The sequence below is a fragment of the Cajanus cajan genome, chromosome 6 (genome assembly GCF_000230855.2).
Source record: "Cajanus cajan strain Asha chromosome 6, NIPB_CcT2T_4, whole genome shotgun sequence".
Lineage (NCBI taxonomy): Eukaryota > Viridiplantae > Streptophyta > Magnoliopsida > Fabales > Fabaceae > Cajanus > Cajanus cajan.
Window position 1 is genome coordinate 59,783,157 of NC_138522.1, and position 14,163 is coordinate 59,797,319.

The window sequence follows — 14,163 nt, forward strand, 5'->3', positions numbered from 1 at the left end:
TATTAAATTAATAAGAGTAAATTGTTCTTTTTAGAGATATAAATATTACACTATAAGTATCATCTTTTAGGACGAAAGAGGTGGGGTGGCTGTTGGGGGTCATGACCACCCACATATTTTAAAATGTTTATCATAATATTTGTGAATAATGATTTATTTCCAACTTTTTATATTTATTATTTTTATTAAAATATTTGTTTCATTTTTTCATAAGTTTTACTCTCTTTTCATTAATTATCTTCTTTTTTTCTCTCTTATTTGTGTTTTCTCTATTTTAAAAAAAAATTGTATGATTATTTATTTATACATTTTTTTTTTATTAGGTTAGGATACAAGTTATAAGTATTTTTGTAAATTTATTTATTAATATTTTATTTTCAGTAAATAAATTCTAAATTTTTTTGAATTTGTATTTAAACGAACTCTTTATCTTTATTTTAGTGATTCATACATTTACTCATCTTTGTTTATCTTTGTTTTAGCCATTCATATCTTGTGTCTTTACATTTGTATTATACTTGTCATATTTCATTTGAATTTGACTTGTCATTTTTATTTTGCATTCTCACATATAATTTTTAGCAACACATCTTTTTTATAGGTTATTAATTTAATTATTATTTTTCATCACAACATTTTTTACAGCTCACACCTTTATTTTTTTCCTCTCCTTTTCTTACCTTTAGTTGTAAAATTTGTTATACATTTATTAGATTTTTTTAATAGTAATTTAAAATAGATTTAAAATAAAATCTTATTCGAGTGTGTTTTTATCTAAGCATCTAACTAAGTAGTGCTTTTTATTTTAAGTATTTTTAATGTGTGATTTATTTATCTATTTTTGAATTATTAAGGTTGACGTGTTTTAACTATAATTGAATTTGGTTTTAAAAAAATTATAATTGATTTCTTTTTCCACTAAACTTAAACAACTTAGAGTGTCAACCATAGAGAAGTTTGTCCAACCCTAATTTATATCAAATTTATTAAGTGTGTCTGGTTTCACATTAAATTATCTAAAATTATATTAAAATATCAATTGATGTGATTTTAGGTAAATTTTCACATTTGATTTCATATTATCTTTGTAATTTAAATCTTAATACATTTTTAATTAAAATTTTCATCCTATCATGTATATTATAAATATATATATATATATATATATATATATATATATATATATATATATATAACAATATTTGGCTAAAAAGTTAGACAAAATTTGTCATTAAAAAAGCATAAACAATTGTCTTTTGTTGGTAGGGTGTGCCTTATTAATTGGCATTATTCTCCCTTCCTTTGTTTTATCTCTTTCTTTTAAGATGTTGCTTATAGGACTAAATGTCCTTTAAAAAATTTCTTATGGAGGGAGGTAAAGAAGGCTACCATAGATGAGTTAGATAAGGTTTGTTGCTTAGAGGAGGCAAAGAGCTTGATATTAAAATAAAACTGGAAATCAAAGTGGAGTATGTTTAAGAATTAAAGTAGCATGTGGTGTAGAGTGCTTCAAAAAAATTATGAGAAAATAATATGATGTATTGACATTAGACTTTAGGATGAAGTTGGTATAGTGGAGGGATTTAGGGAAGATTTGTCAAAGAGATATCAAGAAAATATAAAATCATAATGTGAACGCGAAGGAATTTTCATTTTGCATATGTATTAGTTTGACTAAATTTTGTACCTCTAATATTATAGTATTTGCTGATGAATAAATAAATAAATATTTGGTTGAAAAATAAATATTCTTTAAATCGTTAATTTTAACTTTTAAATTAAAAATCCTAATCACGAATTTTAGTGCAAATAATGAAAAATAATTGACCTTATTGATATAATTAAGATTAGGATCAAAATACACATTTTTTAAAAATAAAGCAACATTTATGCAATAATTTGTAAAACATAATGACAGCATTGTTTTCCAAAACCAATTACGCATGTTTTTTATAGGGAAAAAAAGTATAACGACAAATCTTTTCATGATTAATTTCAAACATATGCACCGCATTGGTGTCTAGGCAAGCAATTGAAAAGGAAAAGATAACTATCGCGAGTGTCATAATGAAAGAAAACTGAAATAGAAATTCTAATGAAACAAATCAATTCGAACCACCATGGGAAACTAAGATAAATATAAAAACAACATCAAGTATTTTTAACTTCAGAAGGCAGACTCATTTCATATCCATTAACACCTTGAAAAGTTCTATTGGAATCCATTTCGTATCCATTTAAAATTCTGTTTCATTTCACAATGAGTCAGCTACCATGAACCTTCAGCACCCACAGTTGGATTCTTGAAGGCAGAGAACTCCCAGTACGTTTTCAACGAGAATGGTGGGAAAAGAGTGGCACCTTCCTCCGTAATTTTAGATATCTGCAAACAGTGGCACATTACAATAGATGTCATAAATTTATAATGCAATAGATAAACCCTTCAATTCAACTGAAGATTATGTTAAGAGAGGAGTGCTAGCAATATATACTATATAATACACACTTTTTTTAATACACATGCTACTATTTGTTAAAATTAATTTGAAACTACAAGATCATGAATACAGCCAATTAGATAAGAAGTGAGACTCAATTTCGTGATTTCAAATCAATTTTAGCCAAAATAATAGTGTTAGAGAACGTGTTATTAGCATTTTTCATAATAAGAATCCAACAAGAGGAGGAAGTCAGGAAGCAAAGTCATTTAGATCCAAGCCTCAATACTCAAACGACAGAAAGGGTGCAATAAAGGTTCAGTTTTCATCCGATTTAACATTTACAACATGGATTCCAATCCTCTACAGCCCCTGAAGAACTGCACCATGTGCAGTCCATATCTGACCCTTAGAATTAATAAAATTTAATTTTAAATATTAATTTATTTTATAATAAAATAAAATCAGTGGATGAGATTCATGCAGTTTTTTCTAAAAACTGCAGAGGATCAAAATCCCTACAACATATATACAGTTTGGCATTCAATAACAGTAACAAAGGCAACAGTGATTGCCTATCATAATAATGACCACCAACAGTCCAACACTCTACAGATTGGACACATCAACATTCAATTACACACGCCTCCATCACAAATTTCATACATAATCTAAAATCAATCAAAATCTTAAGCAAAATCTTAAAAGATGAACACAAAATATGGGAATTTGAAAAGAATATTATCCTGAATATAGCCCCTGGCCTCTGGTCTATGGGCATGCTAGTGCTGAGCAAAGGGGAATAATTAGCAGCTGTAAATGAAGGACAATATTATCATATTTCACTTATAGTTTTAGTAAAGAAAAAAGATTGAAGTTGGAGATTTTGTGTTGACTACAGAGAATTGAACAGGATAACTATTCCCTACAAATTTCTCATACTGTATGAACTATTGGATGAGTTAATAGGAACAACAATTTCCTCCAAACTTGATCCATAATATGAATAGCACCGTATTAGAATGAAGGAGGAAGACATAAAAAAAAGACACCTTTTTTGCAAAAATGAAGGGCATTATGAATTTTAGTGATGCCTTTTGGACTCAGTAATGCCCCTTCCACTTTTGAGTCCCTTATGAATGAGGTACTAAACCTGTTCTTACCAAAAAAAACAAAAAACAAAAAAAAAACTAGTGTTTTCTGACTACTTTGATATACAATCCAGATCCATGCTCGGTACTTAAAATAAGTTTTTCAGCTTCTGCAACAACATAAATTGATGGTTAATAATATAAATATATGTATGTTTGAGGCTGCACACGTAAAATATCCACCTAGGACATGTGATATTGGTTCAACACCAGGTATAATAGCCCAGCAAAAATGACACCTTTTCAGGTGTTAAATGGTAGAGATCCACCTCTTCTTTTTCAAGGTGACACTTCTGCCTCTAAACTATAAGAGTTTAATCAACTTACAAAGGTCAGAAATGACATCTTGCAGTTGCAGCAATTAAAGCAGAACTAGGTGAGAGCAGAGCACAGCAATGGTTGAAATCACATCCTTATAGGTTGAAATCATTGACTAGAAAACATAATGAAAAGTTAACCCACTATTTTATGGGCTTTACCAAATCCTAGAGAAGGTGGGTACAGTAGTTATCGTTTGCAGCTTCCATACTATAGCAGAATCCATCTAGTATTCCCTGTATGCCTTTTGAAGAAAGCTATGTTAGGTTCAACCCGACTGCAACCCTACTAGCAGCATTAATGAAGAGTGAGAGAATTACATCCTCATCCACAGGACATCTTAAGATTGAGGTACAACAATGAAGTGGAGGGTGAAGCATTGATCAGATGGCAAGGTCTACCAGAATGTGAAGACTCATAGAAGCAACTTGTTCTTTATGACTTGTGCAGAGACTCTTTTTCCCAATTTTCATCTTGAGGACAAGGTGAAAGGTTGGGGGATTTGGGGGAGGGAGGAGGAAAAGGAAGTGGGCCAGATAATGTGAAGAGGCCAAAGCTGGGACATAGTCAGTTAGCTCATGATTAGGTGTCAGTTAGAGATAGCAGTCAGGAGGCAGTTTTGAGGGATGGTTGTTATATGATTAGAAATAATCATCTTGGTCAGTTAGAGCTTGCATAGGAGAGAAGCCAGGATCTCTTAAATACATCTGGCATTGTATGATAGCAGCCTGCACCTTCCTTGAGCAAAGACTGTTCTTGTTCATTCTCATTAATACAATTCTAACAATATGTTTTGATAAATGGAAAATGGGGAGGGGGAGAGGAGAGCATATTAGAGTAGAGAAAGCAAGAAATGGAACAGTATTAAACCTGAATTTTGTTGACAGCAGACCTGTCACGGTATAAAAGCACACGCATGCATTTTTCTAGTAACTTGACACCTTCTTCGAAGGTCAAGTTCTCATGCCACTCGTCTCGGAGAATTGGCCTAGCAAGATGATTTCCAAGACCAGTTGCTACATGGTTGTCCTCAAAATTAATACCAATCATGTTAACCTGAATAAGATACACATATTTTAATAATTAAACGAAGATTGCAGGTATATCAATCTTGAAACTGGAAAAATGACCAAGACAAAGGCATACCATGCCAAGGTATTTCTCCCCATTTTTCACCCCACCAAGTACAAGAGCATTCCACAATGGGTTGAACTTGTTACGTCTATTATACATAACACGGGTTAAATAATTGTGCACCTCCTTCGGTCCTAGAGAATTCCCATCATCCCACATGTTGTCATAAAGACTGCACAATCAAAACTCAAAACCAAACAGTTAGATGGAAATTTTAAAGTTGTAGTGTTGAAAAGATTAAGGATAAAAAATACACACATGGAGTCTTTACTGTGTTCAAAACAACATAAATAAACAACTGAAACAAACAAAACAAGGAAAACAAAGCAGATGCATGCCATTTAACTCATCACACCATTCTTCCCTGAACTAACTTGAGATAACCAGCGCTACTGAGCAACACTTATTATTATTAAAAGGAAAAAATACTCACATAAGCTCATCAAGGTAGCGCAGAATCTCCTGAAAGTCACTTATCTCCCCGCTAGCACCAAGAAGAGAATGTTTTCCAACAGGCTTGATACGCTCGACACTCTTGTACCGCAGGGTAGATCCATATGAACCTATCATCACATCCCTCATTATGTTATTACAATGCTTAAAAACACTACGATGAACTTTGCAGAGATGGCACGTATATGAATCAGAAAACAATTAAAACCATCGCTACTAAAGAGTCAAAATTTATTTCTCCATAATTTTATTATTTCTAAAAAAAAAACTGTGGGAAAGCAATTTCCGCAATAATCAGATAAAAGGCGAATTAAATATGAGACCTCCCATATCAGCGGCCATAAGAATCCCATCTTTGTATTTGATAGCAACTACAGAGGATCCAGTCACGTATGGGTACCTAAGGGTGAAAACACAAATTAGGGCAACGGAAAGAAAATAGGGAATGTGCATTTAAGAGTAAAAACAAATTAATCACTAAAACCCTAAATTCGAAAAAAATGAGCATTAAGGAAGAAATGGAGGAAGAGGGAGAGAGAGCGAGAGTACATACAGAGTTCGCTGGGTTTCGCCTACAGTATCCATCACTTGGATCGTCGTCGCGGAAGTGAAGTAGAAAGGAAGAAAGAAAGAAAGAAAGAACAGGAGAAAGAAAATGGGTTTTTATTTTGCTTTAATATGTATCACCGTAAACGACGTCGTTTCCAGAGTTTAATTTCGTAAGCCCCAAACCAAAGAAAGTTCTCGGGCTTAAAATACTAGCCTGGGACCTGACCGGTGACCCGTGTGCAAGACAAATATTTTTTCATTTCGTTAGGAACATCTTTAAAATAATTCTTATAAATTAATATTTATAATCATAATTATAATTACAATTTATTAACCATTATGTTTTTGTTTTTATAATGAGAATAATAAATTTCAAATTTATATTTTTACTCAATTTTTCTGTGACTAAATCGTCGCAATAGTTCATAAGTCAATATGTTTTCTTTTTACAAATAAATAAATATGCTTAAATACATCTACTAAATATGTGTAAAAATTAAGATTATTGTAGTCTTTTTTAGTAACACTTATTTTTTAGTTTTTTTAACCTTTCTTAATTTTTAAAAATAAAATTTATTTAAAATCTTAAATGAAATTATAATAAAAAGAAAATATTTTGTTTTGTAAATAAATTCATAAATAATTAGAATTAAATTTTAAAATAAACTAAATATATTAAAAAATATTTAAATTAGATAATCCTGGAATTTTTTTATTATTCATTGTCTATTTTTTTATTTATTTATCTACTCACTTAACTTCTATTTTCTTGAAAATAATAGAAAGTATTATACAATGCCTAGTTGATAATCATACGATGATTTCATGTGTTTGAAAAAATAGATAACTAATATTAAAGAACTCATATTCAATGTGGTTTTTCTTTATTTATGTATATATTCTTTAACTGTGTACATTGTAAGTGTTTTCCTATTTGTTTGATTAAAAAATGTATTTATAAATAATTTTATTCTTTTCATGTTTGTCAATAAAATGATTATTATAATGTTTTTTAAAATTTTAGGTTATGACAATTATGGAGTTTATGTATGTCACAGCTTGAATGATTTTTTCTTAATAATTCATAATTGAGTTTCAAACATGGACTTGTTTGACAAAGAAATATGGAAAACCATTAAAGGTATCAAATGATCATCAAATATAAATATTTTCTCAATAACCTTTTATATATAAATTTATTTATTATTAGCCTGTTTTAAATTTGTTGTTTATGATGTAGGATCAACTTAGTTTTTGTAAGAAGATTGTTACGAAAGAAGTAGAAAAATAGTTAACAAATAAATTATTTATATATAAAATATATATTAATTAATATAATATTATTATTATTATTTTAGATTCAATATACAAATTAAAGTTGTTGGAATACTTTTTTCCTAAGTTTTATGGTGGCTTATCTTCAATTAAATTTAATAATATTAAGAAATTATGTTACCCATTGTTTGAAAAATATCAAACTAAAGCTAAGAAACAGTGAAAAATTCAATTTCTTGAATAAATGTTAATTAATCAAACTTGGATAATCTAAATATTAACAATTTGTTTTAGTTATTATTACTCATTTGTAAATAATATAATTTAAATGCAAACAAAGTCTAAAATTGATTTTTCCTTTCAAGAAATTTTTTTTACTTATGAGTGTTTCTTTTGACATTTTTTAATGGTGAAAAATAAATGGAATCAAGTATCTAATTTTGCGAAAAATTGTTAAAGATGTTTTGATAATCTTAATTTTAACTGTAGCTTCATAATCTACATTTAGCACAAAAGATAGATTTTTAAATTCTCATCGTTTTAGGCTCCATAAAATTACTTTAGAGACACTTATGTGTGTACAAAGTTGGTTGAAATATAAATAATAAAGTAATAAATAATTAAATTTTGTTTATTTAATACAAGTTATTTTTTTTTTATTGTTGGTTTTAATTATTAATTTAAATTGTCTTATTATTAATTTTCTTATCATATAATTTCTATTGATATTACTGGATCAAAAACAATATAAAAGACTTGAAAGACAAACATTTGCAAAAATATAGAGAAGTTGATTTCGATTATGAGGTCACATATCTACATATTTATTTTAAAAATTTTATAATATATAATTTAATTTTTAATTTTAATCTAATTAATTTATGTATAATTTTTTTCACAAGTCTGGGGGATTGTTAACACATTATCATGATGTTTGAAGTTTAATTACAATTTTTATTATATCGAGTTTTTTTTCTAAAGTTTATTTACAAAAAATTGCAATGTGATTTAATTAAACTTTTACTTTAAAAATCATTCAAATCAATTAATATATTTAACACCAATTCCTATTTTATTATTTTAGTAAAAATATTTATTTAATTTAATTGTCATATTAAATATTTTTCTCATATATATAATTTGTCATTAAAAAATATTTTCAAATATTATAAATAATTAATAATTTTTTATTTTAAAATTCAGTTAAATAACTTAGAGTTTTATAAAATACTTTTTAAATATTACAACGAATATTTAGAGAGAGAAAAACCTTTTAGTGATCTACAATTTTATAAAACACATTTTAAGTTATATGTTAATTTTGTATACATGAATAATACATTTGGAATATATATATATATATATATATATATATATATATATTTATTTATTTATAAATAAGTGTGATTAGGATTGGTTTGAAGTAATTTTACAATCCAATTTGAAAATCGAACCAAATAGCATGATTTTGAAAATTAAAAAAATAGAGCAGTTAATTTACGATTTTCTATCGATTTTCAATTTTCTTTTTGGATCGGTTTATGATTTTATGCTTGGATTAGTTTGATTTTGAACACATCTACCCATAAGTTTTTGGCATTATGATCTGAAAGTAATGAACAATTGAATGCAAGTTTAAACATTCAAGCAAACATAATATTATTGAATCTTAGTCAATTAACAAGCCAACACAAAGTCATTTTTTTATTTTTTAGATGCACAAGAAAAAATAGATACATAAATGAAAGAGAGAATGCAACTTGAGAAGCAGCAAATGCCTCACTACACTCGATATCAGCAAAAGATTGATATGACGTTATATTCAGGGCTCAAAGACCAAGTTCTCTGCTTCTCGCTTTACAGATTCGAAGAGCACAGAAGATAGATAACGCTCTCCAAAACTTGGGAAGACCACCTACTCAGATTTTCAATGGGTTTATCAGTTATGGAATACAGAAGTAAATATAATAATAATAAAAATGCATCTATAATAACTAGATGATATCTCAGATAAATAATGACATAAGTTTCTGCCAATGATCAGCAATTAAGGACGCAATGTAACTATTCTGAAAATATTTTGAGTACATTCATATTTTGATATTGATTATAAAGCAGAACTAACAATGAACAATGACATTCACAGAAGAAAATCTGATGAACAGTTGTCAAACTTACAACAATGAGTTTTCCAGCATTTTCTGCCCTCCTTGCTATCTTAATTGCAGCAGCGGCAGCAGCACCAGATGATATCCCCACCTACAATATATATTTATAATACAAACAGAAATAGTATTAAAAATATTGTCTACTCCCAACCGACACCCATGGTTTCACCAAAGCACCCCAACTGACATGGACAGTTCAAATCATGCTATTAACAGAAGATGATGCACATAAACAAGCATGAGAGGAGGAAAGATCACCGACGAGCTAGGTTTATCTTCTAGGTGAACTTACCAGCAAACCTTCTTTCAAAGCGAGAAGTTTAGCAGTTTCAATAGCTTCTTCACTGGAAATCTAAAATCAAAAACAAATATAAGAGTTACTATCTGTACTTTCAGAATACATGAATAAATTATCATAACGCTTGGTTAGTGATGCTTCTTCCCATAAAAGTGAATTAACACACTTCTGACATTCAAGTTCAAGTTCCACTTCAAGTAGAGAGGAAAAAGTGATGATAATAGATCAAATTGCATACTTATGCAATAAAAAAAAATGCCTCCTTAAAATAATTCAAAATTTATTCACAAAGTCTAGATGACACTTATTAATGATATGTGCTAATGCTAAAAATTAGAATTTGATTTGCTTACAGAGTCTAGATTACTATGCAAAGTACAAAATTGGGCTTTGCAAGGAATAAAAGCATCACGTATAAAAACGGAGGCACAACAGATTACCATTGAAGCAAAAAAAAGAAGAAAAAAAAATCTCTTTATTTAAGCACCAATAAACTTATCAAAAAGGTTTGTGGGCTTACTTGAATAACTTCATCAAGTAAATCGACATCCAGAACACCAGGGATGAAGCCAGCACCAATACCTTGGATCTTATGAGGGCCTTATATCCATTTAACAACCATGTATATGTCAGGGGAAAGTTACATGAAAGGAAACAGACATTTGATAAATGTAAACCATAAAAAGTAATACATAATTTTTTTTATTGTTGTTGTTGTAATTGTAGAAGAGGAACGAAGGTAAGAAGGCAAGTAAATGCAGTCCTGTCATATATTAATTCAGGTACCATTTTGAACTTCAAAAAAACACAAATGTAAAGCACATTAAGGCTATGATTAAATAATATCATCAGTGCAGTAATAGCGAATGACAAGGCACATATTCCTCTAAATATAGGAAACTAAATTCAACAACTGATCAACAATTTTCTCGTAAGAGTGAGAAACCAAATAAACTTGTTAAAAAGAATTTTATGTATCTCTAAAACTACCAACTGTGATTTATATTGTTGGATTCTCCAAGAAAATTTCAAAGCATGGAGAAACAGGGAAGAAACCAAACTTCACAGTCGAGTAGATCTGATGGCAGCTGAAAGGTATAAAGACGTGAAGATGTGGGTAGATCTGATACCCTGTTAGGATCCAATTGCAAGGTATAGGACTCGAGTCTTACATTAGAAATATGGGATTCTAGTGGGAGGTTTATAAGACTTTCCAACTACAATAGCTAGCTTTTGTGGGTTGCTCTCCGGAAGTTTTAATCAATTGGCATCAGAGTTTCCCATCATGTCTCAGCTGCAAACAAGTGGCATGGGTGGTGACATCAACATAAGCTATTATAGTGTTTGTCCGAGACTAGTCAAAGAGCTAATGCAGTAGTGCACAGTAAACCTGCATGGGAGCTGAGACTGCAAAGTGTGGTAGGATGTTAAAATCCAATTGTAAGGTATGAGACTTGAGTCTCACTAGAAGTATGGGATTTCAGTGGGGGGGTTTAGGTCTTAAGTTTTCCAAATACAAAAACTAACTTTCGTGATATGTTTCATTCAATATTCTTATCATACCCACGTTTGCAAAAGAAAGAGTAATGTTGGTATAATCATGGAGTAAAACATCGTCACAGTAAAGTTCCAAACATTAAGGAACTTATAAATTTTAGAAATTTAGGTGAAGGAGAAAAGAAGATAGAACCGATTCTAGATAATGAAATATAATAGATATATGATGTGTAATAAAGAGTTACAAAATACAAAGCACTATCCCAGTAGCCCCTATCTGTACAAAATTAGACTCCTAATCCTAATTAAACAAGCAAAAAAATCATGAAATATGAAAGCCATACATAAGATATCATCTAAAGATACTTTAAAATATTCTAAGGTACAATAATAAGATTACCAGATATTTTCTAGATATTCTAACAGGTCGAATAATCAGAGACACTTGCTTTGAAAACACATAAATAATCAGTACTCACCAGGTTTCCCTCCAGACAGTACAGGACTTTCTACTGGTTCAACGCCATATAGCTGTTTAAAAAAAAAAGAATAATAATAATAGTGAGAACATTAAATGATTAACTCCAAATGAGAATATTAAAAGACTAACCTTTATATCAGGGTTCTGCTCTTTCAGATATTTTCCAGCACCTGTTACTGTACCTCCAGTCCCAATGCCAGAAACAAGAGCATCAACCTTCCCACTGGAGCCCTTCCAGATCTCTGGTCCAGTGGTTTCATAATGGATCTTAAAATAGGAGGAAGGAGATTAGGAGAGCATGTCTGAATACTCTTCAGCCAACTGATTTTTCAAACAAAGTACATTGACACAGTACCTTTGGGTTGGCAGGATTTTCAAATTGCTGAAGCATATAAGAATTGGGAATCTTATCCCTTATCTCTTCTGCCTTCTGAACAGCTCCTTTCATACCCTTGGCGGGATCTGTGAGAACTAACTCGGCTCCAAAAGCTCGAAGAATGGTTCTTCTTTCAAGACTCATTGAAGAAGGCATGGTTATAACAAGTTTATAACCCTTAGCAGCCGCCATGAATGCCAAGCCTATGCCAGTGTTTCCACTGGTAGGCTCAATGAGAACACTCTAATAACATGAATAACAGTAAACCATATTAATAGCCAAGTAAATAGTAAATAGTTTGCTTGAAAGATGACTTTGCAATGGAAATGATTGGTTAAGTGTCTTATATCCCGTGTTCAGATTTTAAATTTTGAAAGCAAGACGATGACAATATCAATGAGAATTAAACAACTACTCGTACAATACAGCCACAATTGGAAAGAAAAAGTAGAACAAAACTTTGATGCATTATGAAACATAGGTGCATTCAACGTGAATTTAAATATCCAAAGAAAGGAGAATCAAAAGCAAGAACTAACTTCACCCGGTTTAATGAGTCCCTGCTCCTCAGCGTCTACAATCATGCTATATCCTATCCTGTAGGAAAATAAATAATTATAATTACAAAATCTTTCTGAATACATATTATTGCATGCCATGGTTAAGAGACTTGGGCAACAATCATACAACTTGTATGCCAAAACTTTGATCAATCTAAGCATTTTTAAGAGGGAACGACCATAAACAGGCAAGCATCAAACCAGGAGTAAATGGTTAGACAGAAATTCTCCAGCTCACTTTCCACTATAAGAATGAAGAAATATATATACCTGTCCTTGACACTGGAGCAAGGTTCCATCATTTCTAACTTCGCAGCAACTTTGGCAACACAGCCATCCACGACATGGTTGAGATATACCAACGGAGTTTTGCCAATTAACTGCACATTTCAAAAATGAATTCGTATTTTTAATGTAAGCTAAATTGCTTCATCATGGAGACAAAAAGACAGCGTTGAAAATGACTTACTTCCGTCACATCTTTTGCAATGCTTGACTTCTCCACCGCCATATTAAGCAAAGCACTACAAAATCATAAAAACGGTTCAAAGATCCCGGTAAATACAAACAAAAAGATACAACATCGTCATAAACCAATTTATCCTGACTTGTATTGGTTGAGTTGACTTATCCAGTGACCAAAAACAAGTCAAATTTCCATTCAGAATGCATTGCATTGGTATATATAAATACTAAAGATGTCAATATTCACCGGATAAGAATCAGATCGTGATCCAATAAGAAAAAATGAAACTAAGTGGTTCAAGCCTCAGATTGACCAGGATATTTATAGTACTAATGTTTCAAAAATCATTGAAAAACTGGAATTCTTGTTCCTGCGTCATGAATCGATCGATCTACTAAGGAAAAAAAAATGTAGAACGAGTAAGATAAATTGATTAACTAAACCCCTAAAGCGAAGTTCAAACTTGAAAATCAAAGGTCAACGTGGTTAAAACACATGATTATCAATCAATTAACTAATCCATGAAGAAGGTACATAAAATTGGGGAATCTACTGTTTGTGCTAATGATTGCGGATGTTTTCGAGACAGGGGACATGAAAGTAACGTGCACATAAACGTGAGAATGAGGAGTTTAGAGTTATAGATACACAAAGCAGAAGAAGAGAGATAAAAGTTGGTTACAACAAACAAAACAATGCTATGATTGAGTAGTGAAATGGAATTGGATGGCTCACACAGTGAGTGAAGTGACCGCAACCTTATCCGAGCAAAGCGAGTTTCTGGTAAGAGAAGGTTTGAGAGAAGAAGAAGACTTGTAGGGATGAGGACGAGAAATTCTGTGAGCTCTTCCTTTCTCGATTGGTGTTTTGTTTGGACTTTATATTTGATATTTCCGAATAGCGTAGAGTGACCAGTTACCTCTTTTTTTTTGTCTTCTTCTATTGATCTTTGCCTTGCCTTTTTTGTTCCGTATTTCAAACCAGTATAATGAAAGTACA

At 30.5% G+C, this 14,163-nt stretch overlaps 2 protein-coding genes across 5 annotated transcripts; both read right to left on the reverse strand.

Annotated features, from left to right (window-relative positions):
• Positions 1-2,032: 2,032 nt before the first annotated feature.
• PBG1 (20S proteasome beta subunit G1) lies at positions 2,033-6,203 on the reverse strand. The gene is made up of 6 exons (XM_020352235.3): positions 6,048-6,203; positions 5,818-5,894; positions 5,475-5,604; positions 5,054-5,213; positions 4,778-4,963; positions 2,033-2,383 (listed from the first exon to the last, which is right to left on the reverse strand). Exons 1-6 carry the CDS (start codon positions 6,077-6,079, stop codon positions 2,270-2,272), a joined length of 699 nt encoding a protein of 232 aa, XP_020207824.1. The 5' UTR covers positions 6,080-6,203; the 3' UTR covers positions 2,033-2,269.
• A 2,749-nt stretch (positions 6,204-8,952) lies between these two features.
• On the reverse strand, positions 8,953-14,057 carry LOC109792795 (cysteine synthase). Of its 4 annotated transcripts, none has more exons than XM_020352232.3 (11): positions 13,900-14,057; positions 13,168-13,222; positions 12,969-13,078; positions 12,678-12,735; positions 12,118-12,381; positions 11,892-12,029; positions 11,761-11,812; positions 10,305-10,384; positions 9,779-9,838; positions 9,497-9,577; positions 8,953-9,233 (listed from the first exon to the last, which is right to left on the reverse strand). In XM_020352232.3, exons 2-11 carry the CDS (start codon positions 13,207-13,209, stop codon positions 9,141-9,143), a joined length of 978 nt encoding a protein of 325 aa, XP_020207821.1. In that variant the 5' UTR covers positions 13,210-13,222; positions 13,900-14,057; the 3' UTR covers positions 8,953-9,140. The 4 variants fall into 4 exon arrangements, with proteins under 4 accessions (XP_020207821.1, XP_020207822.1, XP_082915298.1 ...); XM_020352233.3 differs by having other exon boundaries at positions 13,923-14,039; XM_083059172.1 differs by lacking the exon at positions 13,900-14,057 and adding an exon at positions 13,718-13,781.
• Between the last annotated feature and the right edge of the window lie 106 nt (positions 14,058-14,163).